Source organism: Crocuta crocuta, unplaced genomic scaffold (assembly GCF_008692635.1).
Source record: "Crocuta crocuta isolate KB4526 unplaced genomic scaffold, BGI_CrCroc_1.0 scaffold131, whole genome shotgun sequence".
NCBI classification, from domain to species: domain Eukaryota; kingdom Metazoa; phylum Chordata; class Mammalia; order Carnivora; family Hyaenidae; genus Crocuta; species Crocuta crocuta.
Genome location: NW_027528977.1, coordinates 13,029,202 through 13,046,030, shown reverse-complemented (window position 1 = coordinate 13,046,030; position 16,829 = coordinate 13,029,202). Strand labels below are relative to the sequence as shown.

The window sequence follows — 16,829 nt, the reverse complement described above, 5'->3', positions numbered from 1 at the left end:
AACGGAAAGTGATCCAGTGAGCATACAAATGCAGGTGACGTAGAGTCGTGACACGCTGCTGTGGGAGGCAACACCCTTGCTCTCGTGTCCACAACCACTGTCTTCTCGGGCGAGAAGCCAAGTATTCAGATGGCCATTCCCCAAGGCAGCGCGGGACAGACCTTCCTTTCCTTGGGGCTTGTTAAGGGTGTGCCGCTCTGGTAAGTGCTCCATATACGTCAGCCTCCTGAGACCAGGATCAGAGATCAGGCCACCCAGCTACTTCCCACTGTCCCAGAAGGGGCCCTCTCTGCAGGACCCTGTTCCCACCTACCTCTCTGACCTCCCTGCTTCCTGCTCCTCACCCCCTTCCTCTGGGGCCACACGGGCCTCTGTTGATGCCTCAGTCTCCAGGCTCGTGCCTTCACACTTGCTGCCTGCCGGATTAACTTCTCACTTTTCCTGGTTGTCAATGTCACTTCCTCCAGGAAGCCCTCCGGCATGCCTAGCTTGGCAGCTCCTGTTAACCATGTCCGTGGTAGCGTGCCCCATGTGCCCCCTGCCTTGGCCTGCTTTAGATTTTCCTATGGCTGACGTGGTTTCCCCTCATCCTCAGAAAAGAGGTAGGATGTGGCCTTCAGCCCCACTGCGCAGCAGGCCCTGCCAAAGGCACACAGCTGGGTCAGCGGCCATGAGGAGAGCGCTCTTCACAACTGCTGTGTGTTCTTGATAGCAGATGGCAGTGGGAGGCCTGCAGCCCTGGGTCCTCAGAGAGTTGTGAGCTGTAGAGGATCTCAGGAGGAGGTGTGGGACCTCGACTCCCCTGCACTTGGATTTCCTCAAGCTCAGGCTTGAGGTCAGATACCTGAATTCGGAGTCTGGCCCAGCCAGTTGTCAGCTGTGTGGTCCTGGACAAGTTTCAGTGCTTCTCCAAGCCTTGGTCTGCTCCTCTGTAAAATGGGCTCAACAGTACATCACTAGGGGCACTAAATGAGATGACTAGAAGTACGCAGGACTGAGTGGCACGTTCTAGGTACCCGAGACGGGAAGGAAGCTAGTGCCTACCATGCACCAGGCCCGTCCCGTGTCTCTGTCTTGCTCCCACAGCTTCTTTACGAGACAAGGGTAAGGTCCCTACACCAGGCTGCAGCTGGCCGGCCCCTCACGGCCAGGGCCAGACCTGGAGGTGGCGGCATCCCGGGGTCAGCCCCCTCACTGTGCTTCTTCTCCACAGGTCCAGAATGTCCATGGAGCTTTCAACGCTCTCGGGGGAGCAGACAGACTCACCTCCAACCGTACGTGCCCATGTCCCAACTGGGGATGGGGAAAGGGGGAGAAGAAGGGGACGTTTATCAAGCACTCCCTGTGAGCAGAGCTGTAGACGCTTCGTTCGTTCCCACAGCTGGCCTGCGAGAAGGGGGGCGCCAGCACTTGTCTTACAAAAGGGGACCTGTCCCTCCGGGGAGAGTATGTGACAGCCCTAGGCACATCATAAGTGCTCAGTGAATACCTGCTATTATCACCAGTTGTCGTCATGCACATAATTGTGCTGAGGCGATAGAATCACGTAAGATCCCACAGGGAGTGACGGCAGAGCCAGAATTTATCTTGGCTCCGGTGGCACTGCGGGAACAGGGCTGTGGATGGCCCAGTCGGGCCTGACCACCTGGGCCACCGCCCCAACCCCACGCCCTCTTCCCGCTTGAGCCCCTGCCACCGGCCAGTGCCCCCTCCCTGAGCCGTCTACCCCCTCCGCCAATGGCATCTTGGCCCCAACTAGAGAGGGCTCTGTGTCCGTTGACACAGGTACGCACACACCTGTCTGTTGCCTCATCTAATGAATTTTTACACACCTACACACGCACGTGTGCACACACCTGGGGCACAGAACGGGTCCGGGTGGCGGGTCTGCTTAAATGCATTCCTCCACCGGGTCCTGCCACACAGGTTACCTTGACTTACTTGCTCACCTGAGCTCCCCTTTTGTATCCCTCAGGCTTTCCTCAGGATTTCTTAAAATACACCGTTCTCTCTGATGGTCAGAAATTCAAACAAAAGAAAACAGCTGTCCATGACCTCCGCCCCCCTCCCCCCCCACAACAAATCACATTTTTCATTTCTCTGTGTCCCCCGAACCCTGGTCCATCAGCAGAGGCCTTTTTTTTTTTTTTTTTTTTCCCACAACTCTCCCAGTGACTCCCTGTTCACAGGTCGATGAAGAATATTCTGCAGGTGGGAGACCAGGAAAGCCTGGGAGAATAATTTCTTGTGGAGAGAGAAGTTAAACTATTTTACTCACATAATGGAAAGTGTAAGACCATAGAAGCAAACTTCCTGCCACTTGGCAGGTAGGTNTTTTTTTTTTTTTTTTTTTTTTTTCCAAAGCAAGCTGTCGGCAGTTTATCTTCTGATTTTGGCACTTGGCGTTGTTGTGTAACCATAGCTGTGGCACAGTTTTTCCAGGGGTGACAGAGGCGTGCTGGCCCGTCTAGCAGCTCTGCTGTGCTCCCTGAGGCCTTGTCTTCTTGTGGAAAGCGTCTGTCCTTTCTGGTGTTTTACCTTCCAGTAATGCCCGTGACATCCACGGTATTTGCTTTATTTACATTCTCCAGTTCTTTCCCCCCGGGTGCGTGCCCGTTCGTGCCGCCCCCGGCAGCCTCTGAGTGTGAGCAGCGCCTGCTTGTTTTCCTGCACATCTCTGACTGTCACAGAGGCCCATGACCCTGTGGGCGGTGGGGCAGTCGTTGCAGTGCTGTCTAAAGACAGCACGCTGTACCCCAACTCTTGGAGTTAGCGCGGACCCCTCGGCTGCCTGCCTGCCACCGAAATAGAACCGAGCGAGAAGGACCCAGAGTGTGCCCGCCACCAGAGGGCATGGGCAGAAGCCCCTGCCTGCTCCAGGGCTAGTGACAAAAGCCATCTCGGGGTGGCTTCCGTGGGAAGGAAAGTGCATTAGATCAGACGACAGGCAGCCAGGCGTAGGGCTGGCTTTCCTTCCCTCAGCCCTCCAGCTTGCTGTCCCTGCCGGGGCTTTGCCTTCGCTGCCCACCCCTGCTCCCAGACCTTCCCTCTGAGCGCTGTTTCTGGTCATGAAGGTCTCTGCTCAAACGCCACCACCTCCCAGAGGCCCTCCCTGACCATCTTGTCTAAAGTAACCCCCACTTGTGGTAACCTGTCTCCCTTCTAGCCAAGACCACCCCGTGAAGCTACTGAGGAGTAATTGTTGATGTTTCTCGCCACGATGATGACATTGTGGTTGTTGTGTTTTGTGTTTTAAGAGTCTTTATCTTTTATGGAGACATAACTAACATATCTGTGGATGAATTGATGTGATGTCTGGGATTTGCTTCAGAATAAAGTGTGTGTGGGTGGACAGTAGGGTAGGGATGAAGCAAAATTGACCGTGTGTTAATTGCTGAAACTGGGAAGTAGGGTTACATAATATGATGCCCCATTTTTTATGTGTTTGAGTTTTTCCATCATAAGATGTTGGGAGGGGGCGAAAGGGTATGTGGGCCTGCCCGGACCAGGTGGGTGCCAGCAGCCCCTCGCAGGGGTCCACTGACAAGGAACCCGTGTGGGTGTGATTAGGTTCAGTGTCTCTACCAGGCATTTGGCAAACGGTATCAAAGGCCTTAAAAATGGTCATTGCCTTTGCGTCATCGTTTCTACTCATAGAAGAGTAAGCTAAGGAAATAATTAAGAGAGCGTGCACAGATTTAGGAAAATAACGTTCATTAGGTCATTGTTTACAAGAGTGCAAATGAGGGCCAGCGTCCGTGTCTAGCCACGGGGGGTGGTCGGTGGAGTACGTTCTTCACGGGACTGCGCAGGGTGTTGCGTGCAGCCACTGGCCACGATGTGTCAGACCTTCGCTGGCATTCAGGCAGCAAGCGCTTATTGAAGACCTACTGTGTGCCAGGCACTGTGCTAGAGGATATTGCGGCGAATAAAAGAAACACTTCACAGAGCTTCCTCTCTGCGTCTGGGACCTAAAATGGTGTCTGTGGGGTTTAGTTCTTAGAAAAAGGTGCGGGATGATCCTATTTTAGGAAGATACGGATATGAGTTTAAGTCTAGCAGTTTATACACAAGAATGTGAACCCGTGGTGGATTTGTGGGTGGGTTTTATTTTTTTCTTTTTATGACCATCTGTATTTTGTACAGATTTTAAGAGAACTGTTACAGGTGCGATTTTTCATAAGGCATTCCCTCCTTCCTCCCCTCGAGGTTTTGGCCTGGGGTAATGGGTATTTGGAACACTGTGTCTCAAGTGCAGATTCTGACCAGGTGTCTGCCTTTTCAATCCTGGGCGCCGCCCCTGCTCCTGACGGCCAAGGGCCCCTGCATGCTGGGGTGTTGGGATCTTCATGGGCTCAGCCCGGAAGCTGCAGGGCTCTTCTGAGGTTTTCAGAGGGGTCAGCTCTCAAGAGGATTCAGGAAGCACCGCCCTTTTCTTACCACGATGCAGTCTTAGCAGGAAGAGGCCGTGGCTGTCCTCTGCACCCCCTCCCCTCTTACAGCAAGTGAGTCCCAGGACTCAGAACTGATTCAGCCACTAGACCAGGATGAGACACACAAGGCCAAATTCCTGTGTGGTTTTAGATCCACGATCCCTGACCCGAGACTGTAGAAGGCAGCAGCAGAAGGGTCCTTGGGCTTCTCGTAGCATCCCCGAGGGCCCAAGGGAATCCATACCTTTCCTGGGTGGCTTGGCAGCTCTCTCCGCCTAGCGTTTGATTCCAGTTACCTCATGCTTATCAGAAGCTGATTCATCTGTTCTTCCATTCATACCCCCGACCAGCCATCCCTCCATCCGTTCATTCATTTAGTAAGCACTTGCTACCGCGCGCTCCGAGCCAGGCCCCATGCAGGGTTCCGGGATAAGAAGATGAGTAATGCTCGGTTCCTGCCTCTGTAGCCTCCCCGCATCCAGCAGTGGTGCGTAAGGGTCACAGTGGAATATGACAGGGCTGGGTGGAGGGAGAACTCATCTTCCATTAATTGAAAATGGGGAAAGAAATTAATTCTGCAGAAATGCTGTTTTTCTGGCTCATGGGCTCTCTCTTTTTGAGACTTTAAGCCCAGCTTCTTTCAAAAGCAACGGTACTCAAATAGGACCGGGGGTGCATCATGAAATGTGATCTTTATCAAATCCCGTCTTCTTCCCCAGAGGCTACAATTGCTAATAGTTTTCTTGGGCGTCCTTCTAGAAAATTCTCTCTATATTCATGCATACANGATCTTCATGGGCTCAGCCCGGAAGCTGCAGGGCTCTTCTGAGGTTTTCAGAGGGGTCAGCTCTCAAGAGGATTCAGGAAGCACCGCCCTTTTCTTACCACGATGCAGTCTTAGCAGGAAGAGGCCGTGGCTGTCCTCTGCACCCCCTCCCCTCTTACAGCAAGTGAGTCCCAGGACTCAGAACTGATTCAGCCACTAGACCAGGATGAGACACACAAGGCCAAATTCCTGTGTGGTTTTAGATCCACGATCCCTGACCCGAGACTGTAGAAGGCAGCAGCAGAAGGGTCCTTGGGCTTCTCGTAGCATCCCCGAGGGCCCAAGGGAATCCATACCTTTCCTGGGTGGCTTGGCAGCTCTCTCCGCCTAGCGTTTGATTCCANGACCCGAGACTGTAGAAGGCAGCAGCAGAAGGGTCCTTGGGCTTCTCGTAGCATCCCCGAGGGCCCAAGGGAATCCATACCTTTCCTGGGTGACGCTTGGCAGCTCTCTCCGCCTAGCGTTTGATTCCGGTTACCTCATGCTTATCAGAAGCTGATTCATCTGTTCTTCCATTCATACCCCCGACCAGCCATCCCTCNAACAGCTTATTCACTCCATTCTGCAACTTAGTTCTTTTCGTTTAACAATACGTCTCGGAGCCTGGCTTCTCCCAGTGCCTCCATTTCAACGGTTGCCCTGTTGATGGACATTTGGGTGGTTTCCAGAATCTTAACATCATATACAGTGCGGGAGTAAAGATCCTGATAGATGGAGGCTCTCAGTTCCTGGGGTACAAAGCGGGGGAAATGAAGAGGGGTTGTCTGGTAATGGAAATTTGGAAACAGCCCCCAGGCAGTGCCAAGCAGGTTTAGGGCTGAAGTGAGGTAGAGAATGCTGCCAGCCGGGCAGCGCCTACACCCCTGCTTCATCCTGCTGTGTCCTTCCTGCAGCTCTCGCCTCCCACGACTACATCTTGAAGATCGTGCCCACGGTTTACGAGGACAAGAGTGGCAAGCAGCGGTACTCTTACCAGTACACGGTGGCCAACAAGGTACTCGGTTGGTGGGCTCAGCTGCGTGCAACCGCGCCCTCTGCTGGCCAGAAGCGGAGGCGACAAGTGTCTGCGCGAATTCCCGCTGGGTGCCTTCTGGGGGCCTTTCCTGTGGGGCTGCTCTGGCCAGGCTCTGTCCCTGGGTAAAGATGAGAGGCCAGTCTCACAGTTGAAGGGAGGAAATCGAACCAGGAGATAGGATGTGAGGTGTTGAGAAAGAGCCTTGCATCTGGTCTCAGTGCTTTAGCCTCAGGATCCTGGTAGGCCAACACACAACAGATGCTCTGGTTCTCGGGCTACAAGCACTTTATCCAAAATCATGAGGGCCTTGAATCACACCGGTTGGCCATTGGTTAACAGGAATGTCCTAGGATCCTAACACTCAAAAGTCATGGAGAAGCAAGCAGGTAGGCCTCGGCGGGCAGCAGAGCACAGTCAAGCCAGAGGAATAGGGTGACTAACAGTCGTTTCAAGCTGTGACGGCCTCTGGCCTCCCCAGAGTTGACCCTGCCAATGGACATGAGTGCTGGGAACACGTTAGTGGAGGCACCCCCAGAGGATCCCTTTATCACCAGGACTCTCCTTTTTCTGCTGTTCCAGGGCTGCCAAACCCCTCATAAGTGATACATTGTTTAGCTCAGTTAATCATAATAATAGAGTAGTAGCTACCATTTATTGGGCACTTATTATGGGGTCAGCTATTATGCTAAGCCCTCTACTTCCACCATCATTTTCAGTCATCATGACAGCTCTGTTTGTCCCCATTTTACAGATCTGGCCACTGAGGCACTGAGAGGTGGTTATAGAGCTACAAAGTGGCCAAGCGGGGACTAGAGCTGGGTTCCCCTTTGGCCCCAGAGCCTGGCCTCTTGGTCACATCACCCACTCGGTCTGAACAGAGGCTGTTGAGTCTGTTGGTCTGGGAGCTGCTCCCTCCTGGACGACTTGAGGTCCCTTTGTGTGGATCTACCTGTGTGGATGTTCTGGTGTCACTTTCCAAAGCGAGTTCCCTTTATTCGACTCACTGTTTCTTGAGGGGCATCTCATTGTAAGTGTCAAGTGCTGCTAACATCTAATGGCTGGAAGAACATGGATACGGTCTGAGCAGAAGAGATGGGGCTGGAGCAGACTGCCAGTTCAGACCCGGCTCAGTCACTTGCTGGCTGTATGGCCTGGGACCAGTCACACAAGCGCGCCGTGCCTGTTTACTCATTTGTAAAATGGGGCTGGCGCACCTCACAAGATTGCTATCAAATGAGACAATGTTTTAAAAGCTGCCTTGTCCACAAAGGAGGCTTTGGGTAAATGGTACCTACTGCTGCTATATTTCTTTATTTTCCTCTATCCCTCCACTCTGGGCGTTGACCCAGACAGTCACCCTGCCCCACCAGCTCTCTCGGGAGAAAGCTCATCTTGTTTTGCCCAAGGCTCCTTCCCCTGAGGCTTTGGCAGAGGCCCAGTGCCCAGGACAGCTTGCTCAGCTCTCTCTGTGGCCTTGGCCCCAGCCTGCTCTGGGAACAAACAGGGCCATGCCTGTCAGAGCCGGTGGCAGTCCATGGGAACTGGTGGGGGGTGGGGGTGGGGTCGGTAGGTCTTGGGTCATCCCTGAAGAAGCTTCAGGGCTTGGGGCCTAGCATTTGGGATTGGGGGCACCCCCGTGGTTCAGTCTGGTCTACAGTTATTGTAGACGAACTGGAGTAGCCCAGAGGTGTCCAGCAAGTGCCCAGATCAGAGAGGACACACATTAATTCAGCTCCTTAGCCTCCTTCAAATCCTACCCAGCCAGGTACCAGCTCAGGAAGCCTTGTCGTAGGGTCCCTCTCTCTTTCCGGTTCTGTTCCTTCTTTGAAGAAGCCCACTCCCCACGTGGCCTTTATACTATCTCTCTTACACACGTGCACACACATGCGCCCAAGGATGTTCTGTGTGGCCTAGAGTGCCCCCTCTTCACTAAGCCTTCCACGTAGCCTGGGGAGAATTGTTCATTTGTTCTGGGCCCCCGCAGCCCTCCGTGTCTCTGTATCACTGCACGAGAATGTGGCAGGATTGGAGATATTCTTTTACATCTGCCTCCTTTCCAGATTGTGACACGCCCTGACCCGCTCTGGGCAGGGGGCAGGGCTTACTACCCTTAGAGTCTCCAGCAGCCAGCAGGGTGGCCAGCACATGGGAGAGGTGCTCAGTAAACAACCAGTGAGTAGGGGGCACCTGGGTGACTCTGGGCATCTGACTCTTGGTTTCAGCTCAGGTCATGATCTCACAGCTGATGGGATCAAGCCCCGTGTCAGGCTCCACATTGACAACACAGAGCCTGTTTGGGATTTTCTTTCTCCCTCTCTCCCTGCCCCTCCCCCACTCGCATTTTCTCTCTCTCTCTCTCTCTCTCTCTCTCTCTTTCCCCCCCCCTTCCCTCCCCAAAATAAATAAACATTGAAGGGGTGCCTGGGTGGCTTAGTTGGTTAAGCATCCGACTTTCGCTTAGGTCACGATCTCACGGTTCATGGGTTCGAGCCCCGCGTCAGGCTCTGTGCTGACAGCTCAGAGCCTGGAGCCTGTTTCCAATTCTGTGTCTCCCTGTCTCTCTGACCCTCCCCTGCTCATGCTGTCTCTCTCTCTCTCCTACAAATAAATAAAACATTAAAAAAAAATTTTTAAAAAACAAAACAAAATAAACATTGAAAATAATAATGGTCAATGAGTAAATGAATGGATTTTTCATACCCAGGAGTTATAAGGGGAAATAGGCCTTTACTTAGACAGAGCCCAGATCACACCTGTCCTTTTACATCTCCACCCTCTGGTTCTGGTGCCGCTTCCAAGTCATAGGGTCAATTTCCAAGCAGCCAAGAAGGGTTGAAAATGTTCCCAGGCATGTTGCCCATCCAGATGCTGAGAGCAGAACCTCCCGGGGAAGGGGTGAGAGGAACTGGTAGAGTCCCGGCTCCAGGCAAGAGAGAGAGAAGAAAGCGGGTTCTTGTGGGTGGGCGGGGGACCCCCTGCATCCCAGCCCCACCTACCAGGAGACATGGTGATTTCTCTGACTCTCACATCTTCATTCTCTCTTTCTCCCCAGGAGTACGTAGCCTACAGCCACACAGGCCGCATCATTCCCGCCATCTGGTTCCGCTATGACCTTAGCCCCATCACGGTCAAGTACACAGAGCGACGGCAACCTCTATACAGGTTCATCACCACGGTGAGTAGGTGGGGCACCTGCCGTGGGCTTCCTCTTGGCGTCACCACTGGTTCTCAGAGCAACAGGGTGCAGCCTGCAGGGCCAGGACCCGAAGCTGTACACAGGAAGTCGTGATCCCTAGGAAGTTTAGAAATGTCATCAGAATCATGTCATCCAGAAAGCATTTTCCAAAGAGGTATGTCACCAAACCAATTTCATTTGCTAAGCAGATTTTTATGGCTCAATTAGATGTTTGTGAGTTTCTCCAGTGTTTTTTTTTTTTTTTAATAGGTTTAGCAGGGTTTATCCTTTTCTGTGGAAATTCTACAGTGACGGTTCGACTCATTTTTTTCCCATGCCTGTTTTCCAACTATAGCTGCTAATATTGTCAGGTTTTTTCTTTTCTTTCCTGCTTGTGTTCTCTTTATTTTCTCTCTTTCATTCTCCCTTTATCTCTCTCTATTTCTTTTCTTTCTTGCCATTGTCTCTGTCAAGTCCAGTTTTCTGTAAAGCAGCTTCAAGTCGATGTCATTGTTCTTTGATACTGAGTATTTCTGTGTGCTCTTTTCTGGCCTTCCATTCAGAGTGTCCTTGGGGACAGAAAAGCAGGCTCATAGCACCCTGCTTCAGCCAGGTGGCCCAGAGATGTTTGGTAAGACAGAGCCGGCTGAGGTGGAAGAGATGGTGTGATTATTCCTACCTCACAGATTTGGAAACTGAGACTTAGAGGCCCTTCTGTTTTTTACCTCTTGGTACTTTTAGTAATGAGTCAAGAGCAGGGGTCTTACTCCTGGGTCTTTCATCTCTGGCTCTCACTAGATTTGTATTAGTCAGGCCTCAATTACAGAAAAGACAGCCCCACCTCCAGCTGGCTTGAGGGCTCAGTAAGCCTCAGGCATGGCTAGATCCAGGCACAAATAGTGTCTAGAATAGGCCTTTTTTAAAATCCTGCTTCCCTCTGTCCTGGCTTCATTTTCAAATAGAATTCACTCGTGGAAAATGCCTCTTTCCCAGTAATTCGACCTGAGCCCTGGATAAAATAGTGCTGTCACTGGCCCCAGCCAGATGAACATTATGAAGGGGTGGGCATCCCCAAATCAGGGGTCAGTTGCTAGAAAATAGAGGGGTGGATGCTAAGAGGACAAAAGGTCAGACGTCCACAACAATGTCTCCATCTTAGGATCCCCTAAATAGGAGCCTCCCAGACCTCACGGGGCTCAAACGAGGTCATCAAAGGGAAGTTCTTTGCCTTCTAGAAAGCCATGTGGGTACCAGGGGTGGCAGAACCTAGTGCTTTTAGGAGCCTCCCAACATTCTCTGACTTCATAAAATGCAAACTTTCCAGTCAGCAGAGGGCACCCATCAGAAAGCTAAGACCCCCGTCTGACACAGATTGGGAAAAGGTATTTGTCACACGTATGAGACAGGAGTAATCTTCAGAACGTATATATAAAGAATTCCTGCCAAGCAGAAAGAAAAAGCTAAGCGACCATGAAGAAAAATGGGTGAGGACTTGACCGTTTGTAGAAGAGGCCTTACTGGCTGTGAAAAGATGCCCGAGTTCCCTGGAAACTGGAGGAATTTGATTAAAAATACGAGACCCAATTTGGTCCTATCAGATGAGCAGAAATTAAAGACCCCCCACAATAGCGATCGGGGGTGGGGGGGGCACACCAAGGGGACCCGCATACACTGTCTGGTACACAGGTAGATTGGGCCAGCTGCTGGGAGGGCGATGCACAGACCCTTTGGCCCAAAAGCCAGGGAGCTTCTGAGCAAGTGGTTTTACCCACGGTCCCACGGGCTAGCACCCCAAGTTGTTTTCTTTACCCCAGTGCACTTACTGCATACCCAGAGTAAGAAACTAAGACACAGGTAGGTACGTTTGTGCAGGTGTGGTCTGCTTCTCAGAGGCCCTGGGTCTACGGTATGGACAGTGGCAGAGAAACCCTGTGCCCGTGTGTCATTGTAGGGTTTAGAAGGATCTCCGTGTCCCCTTCTCATTTGCTCCTATGCGCCAGATGGCCGAGGCCTGGAGTGTGAACACCCCTTGGCAAGGGGCTGAGAAATGAAGCAACTTCATGTATTTGCTAAACTTTCGCTAGACTTCACCACCCGCCAGGCCCTGTGCCGGGCAACGGGGATAGCTGAATTTGACTTTACCCCTGCCCTCAAGCCGCTCCCCGCTGGTGGGGAAGAGAGGCTCCCACTCAAGAATGGAAGCCCATCCAGCAGGGGCGGCTACACGGGAGCTATGCACTGCAGCTATGCACTGCGGTAGCAGAAACTCTCGTCTGTTTGAAAGTTTGGAGGAGTAGCCCCAGGGCGAAGAATGCAGAGGCGTTCTCCAGACTAGTGAGGGAGGGAGAGAGGGTGTTAGCACAGGGAGTAGTCTGTGCAGAGGTGCCCAGCGTAGCATGTTTTGTGAAGGCCGTGTGGCCTTTTTTGATGGGGGTGGGCTTCTGAGAGCTGGAGGTCCCAAGAAGTGACAGGGGAAAAGCCTGTCCATCCGGACCTAGAGGCCAGATACTGCCACGACCCTGTTTCCTTCTCCTTCTGCCTTTGGCCATCAGCGTCTCCTCTGCCCAAGCATGGACCGTGCTGTGGAGGGATCCTGACACCGTTAGCCCGGTGGTTTCTCTGGAAGCCCCACGCCGCCACCATCGTGGTCGCCCTGGCAACCATGGGGTCAGCCCACAGTGAGCCAACCGGCTGTCCCTGGCAGATGGCGTCATTGTGGAGCTTCAAAGCCCCTTGTCACGAGGCGGCAGATGTGGGGATGACGCCCACAGCACAAAGACCCCCGGGAGCCCTAGTAGGGTGGGGTGGGGCCGGGATGGAAGTGGAAACACCTGCTGTGACTTCTCTTTCTCTCTTTTGAAAATCAAACACTTGTGTGCAAAGCCCCCCAAGCCCCAAATGGGGGCCTCTGCAAATAGCTCCTCACGGGGTCTGCTTAAGAGAGGGCTTAGGCCAGGGTGTCGTCATGTGGCGGCTGCGGGACCGCAGGGGCAGCTGTGGGTGGGCTGGAATGAGGTGGGGTGTGGGTGTGGAGGGGAGAGGCGGGCGGGGCCTCCCTGATGCATTGCCAGTACCTGGCTCATTCGAGGTTGCTCCTCCAGGGTCTCGTGGTCTGTAAAGGACCCGGACATCCTGAGCCTGAACGGAGGAGGGTGCCCTCTCCTGGGAGTCGCCATCGGGCTGCCTGGGGCCCCTCTATCTGGGCACCCAGGGCACCTCGCCCAAACTCCTGCTTGGTGCCATTCCAAAAACCGTCACCACTAAGGGAAGAAACAGATGTTTTTTAACAACACGCAAGTGATCCCCTCCAGAGTGCCCCCTCCCACACATGCACATTTGTCCCCTGACACTGCCACTTGCCGAAGCCCGTTTTTTGGGAGTGCCTTCAAGTGGGTTGTGGTGACAGACTGGATGACTTCAGAAGTGTCACGTCGCTTTCCCTGCGTGTTTTATTCTATCAGGGAGGAACAGCCACAAATCAAAAAGTATCCGATTGGGCCCAAACTTTAGATGGTACTTTGTAATCGCCGGGCCTGATTATGATGAGCCGCAAGTCTGTTTCCCCTCAGCGTCCCCTGCATCCGGCACTGGGGTTCATAGCCTGGATGTCCATACTCAGAAATACACAAGGGACGGCTACTTGAGGAAGCGATTATATAGCTACACTTACTAAGCTTCTACTGTTACTGGGTGCTTTTATAATTGTCTTCTTTAACGTTCCCAGGAGCCTTCCAAGGTAGAGCTCATTCTTGTTTTACGTATGAATTCACTGAGGCCCAGAGAGTTAAGGAAACTCATCTGAGATCACACTGCCATTTGAGATCACACTGCCAGTAAATGGCGAGGCTGGGACCTGACTCCATAGCCTGCTTCCACCACATCGCCCGCCCCACCCCCACCACCGCCGTCCAGCTTGGGAGCCTCCGTCTCCCAAAACAAAGGCTCCTAAGGATGTCCCCACTACAGAAGCCCCAGAAACCATGAAGCCCTTGGTAGGACACCAGGACCTTTTGATATGGTGGCTCCATCCATACTGGGAATCAGGAAGACACGTTATAGCAGGAAACAAGTTGACATCATGAGCATGAGTGATAGAATCACAGTCATATGCACAAACCATCACCACAACGCGTAAACCGTCCCTCCCAGACTGGTTGGCTGGTGGTTTGCAAATTTTCCTGCCCAGTTCTGATTACCTTTCACTCATCTGTTTGGGCACCCGTGAGGATTTGCCGTAGACAGAAGGCATTAGATACTCGGGTGTGGGGCGAGGGAGGCAGTAAAAATAATTGAGAAGAGACCAACTTAAAGCCGCAGAGGTTTTACCCACCAAGGCAATAGGAGTTGGGAAGAGACCAGCTTTGTAGCTGGATCTGAATCTCACCTCCTCAGACTTCCCTTGAAGTGTCTCTCTGACCTGGACCATGAGCCCCAGGAAGGCAGGGCAGGGCCTTAGCCTTGTCTGGTGTCCAGACCTGGGACAGTGCAGGCAGGTGATAATAGGTGTCAAACCATGAGCAAACCAATGGAGGGGCTGCACACCTTGGTCCGTGCCCACAGCACAAGGTTCCATTATTTGAGGAATGGAACAGAATCTACATTAGCAGCTCTGTTACTCAGGGCTGGAAATGTGTAAAACAAAAACAAAAACAAAAAAACTTTGGTTCAAATCCTTCCAGACGTTTTGAGCAGAGCTAGATCTTCCAGAAGGTTATGTACCAGGGACAGATTGCTCCAACTGGGTCTGAACGCAGATAATCTCCATTGCAACGGAAGTTCCTGGTGCTTGGCTTTTTGAAGGCAGATTCTGAGACATAAAAGGAATATAGGAATGGAGCGAGCTCCCTCTTTTAGAAACTGTACTTGCTCTTACAGCTTCCTTCATGCACTTTATTGATGGGGTCCCCTTACTTCGGGACATTTGATTAAACTTTGCAAGATTGAGAGAGTAAATACACAGAAGCCATTAGGGACTGAGGAACCTTCAGGTTGAGGGGTCAAGTACGGTAGTCTATCAGAAAAAAGCAGACCCTTTGCAGCCTTCCTGACCTGGATTCTCCTCACCCTCGCCCTAGTTTGGTAGTTGTGTGACCTTGAACAAGCCAGTCCCTCTCTGAGCCTTCTCTTCCCCATCTGGGAAATGGGGGTCTCCCTGTTTCCCCGAGTAGTTACAAAGATGGAATGAGAAGGCAAAAGAAAATGTCATCTCAGGCCTGACACATAGTAGGTGCTCAACCAACGTGGGTGGGTTTCTTCGGGGGGGTAGGTGGGCATTTTTGCAGCTGCAGCCACTGTAAGAACGGTAGGGGGGAGGGCTCTGTTCCCCCACCAGGCGCCTGTACTGGAGGGTGGGAGTGGAGGGTCTGGCAGGCGTGACCCCACAAGATGGAGCCCACCACGCCCTGTCCTCCCCCACTCGTCCAGCGCCCAGTCATCAGCTTCCCTCCCGCGACAGCCCCCGCCCCTGCGTAGCCCCAGCCTCGGTGTTCTCATCCGCGGCTCCAGCCTGTCTGCCGCCACCGGCATCTGATGGGACTCCAATTCATTATTTATTTCCTTATACCGTGCCTTTTCCACAGGCTTTTCAAGCAGTGCTGGCTGCATGGGGGAAGTGAATGAGCAGTTCGCAAGGCACTTGTGGTACAGGCTGGCCAGCCAGCCAGAGGCCATCCTGGTCCTCACTGGGGGACCCCATTTTACAGATGAGAGAAACTGAGGCTCGTGGCGCGGTGGGGAGGGCGTAATCTGGCTTCCCCGGCCAGAGTGGCAGAGCCGGCATCTGACCGCAGGAATGTTTCCTCCAGAGCCCACAGTCTCCACCGCCACCCCCGCGTTGCCATGTGTGTTGTGTTCCTCCATTGCCCACTGTGGAAAAGTCAATGCGGGGGAGGGGCGAGGGATCCGGGAAAGCATTCGTGCTTGTGGAACAAGTCTCCGATTCAGCTCTCCAGCCAGTGCGGTTAGAACGCGTCCTCTCCGTATTACAAGGAATTAAGAGCCATAATTAAAATGTAAGGGAAACACACACACACACACACACGCACCCTTCTTTTCAAGGTAGAAACGCTGACTTCATTCTAGCCAGAGCAGGAGGTTGGGAAGCCGGGGGAAACCACAGGAAGCCTCTGCTGAAGAACAAAGGGGCATATTATTGAGGACTTCTGATGAAAACAAAGTTAACGTGCTCCTCTCAGACTCACTGGGGCCTGGGTATCGAATTGTCCTTGTTTCCAAGTCTGGAGCCAGGGCTGCTGACCAGCGTGGGGTCCCATGTGGTGGCTTGGGTGGCCCTTCCGGGCTCAGTGGCCCTGCTCCTTCACCACCGTCCCCTGAGGTGGTCCCCCCTGCCTCACGGCCTGGTCAGGAAGTACAGGAACATGGTGAGGGACCAAGGGAACATTCACGGCTGTGTGTGTTACACACTCATTCAGTCTGACAGCTGACCCAAGGGGCGAGGATTAGCCTTCCCGTTTTTTTTTTTTTTTTAAAGTAAGGAAACTGAAGTACGGGAAGTAAGGATGATGCAAGGGCACAGGACAGGAGGGGTCCCAACCAGAAGTACCTCTGTATCAGGTACCTCTGATACCTTCTTGGTGCTTGGGGCTGAGGTAGAGTCCTGCGCAGATGTGAAGAGCTCCCTGACTGACCAGAGAATGGAAATAACCTCCAGCTTAGGTAGGTACTCTGCCCCTAGGGATATGCTTCATCACAGACTCTTCTGGGCATGCACTTGAGGGAATATCCTGTCAAGGTCTCAGCTACCCCATCTGTAGAATGGGCCCTTGGAGTGCTTAGGACCTGGGCAACTGCCAGAGAATGCATGTGGTGCCTGGGACACCTTTGCTGTCCTGTCTTCCCACAAATTTGCTTGTTCTTTTACTAAAAGAGGCAGTTAGAAAAAAAGGAAATTGAGACCCAGTTTTGAGCGTGTCAGAGTCTTGCTCTGGGGAGTAAGTGGTATTTTACCCATCGCTGTTCTTAGAGTGGGTCTCAGGTTTAGAAAATCTCAGATCTTAGCAACAAGGTTGGAGTCTTCCAGTCAGTTGAATGATGAAGTGTTGTTTACTGAGCAACTACTAAGTGGCACTTCCCGCAGTATGACAAGTGGCGGGGTAGGGGTGGTTTTCCCTTGTCGTAAATGAAGAAAACAGGCCCGGAAAGGCTCTCCCGTGGCTAGACTGGGTGACGGCCACAGCTCAGCTTCCTGAGACTGAGCCCTTTCACGGCAGGAGAGGCCGCGGACACTCCCCGGGACCCACGTCACCCCACCCCAGTCTGCTCAGGGCCCCCTGCACCATGTACAGTGGGGACGCATGTGACTGGCTTTATCTTCACCCTCTCTCACGTGTGTTCATCACGGCACATGTCCCGTCATGGGTC

The 16,829-nt window shown here is 52.8% G+C and overlaps 1 protein-coding gene across 3 annotated transcripts in view; it reads left to right on the top strand.

The window, feature by feature from the left end:
- ERGIC1 (endoplasmic reticulum-golgi intermediate compartment 1) overlaps nt 1-16,829 on the top strand; it is a 101,280-nt gene that overhangs the window by 79,516 nt on the left and 4,935 nt on the right. For all 3 annotated transcript variants that reach the window (XM_077757312.1, XM_077757311.1, XM_077757310.1), the window contains 3 exons: nt 1,214-1,274; nt 6,153-6,253; nt 9,327-9,449. In XM_077757312.1, the coding sequence (XP_077613438.1) occupies nt 1,214-1,274; nt 6,153-6,253; nt 9,327-9,449 (285 nt within the window). The remainder of the gene's footprint in view (nt 1-1,213; nt 1,275-6,152; nt 6,254-9,326; nt 9,450-16,829) is intronic.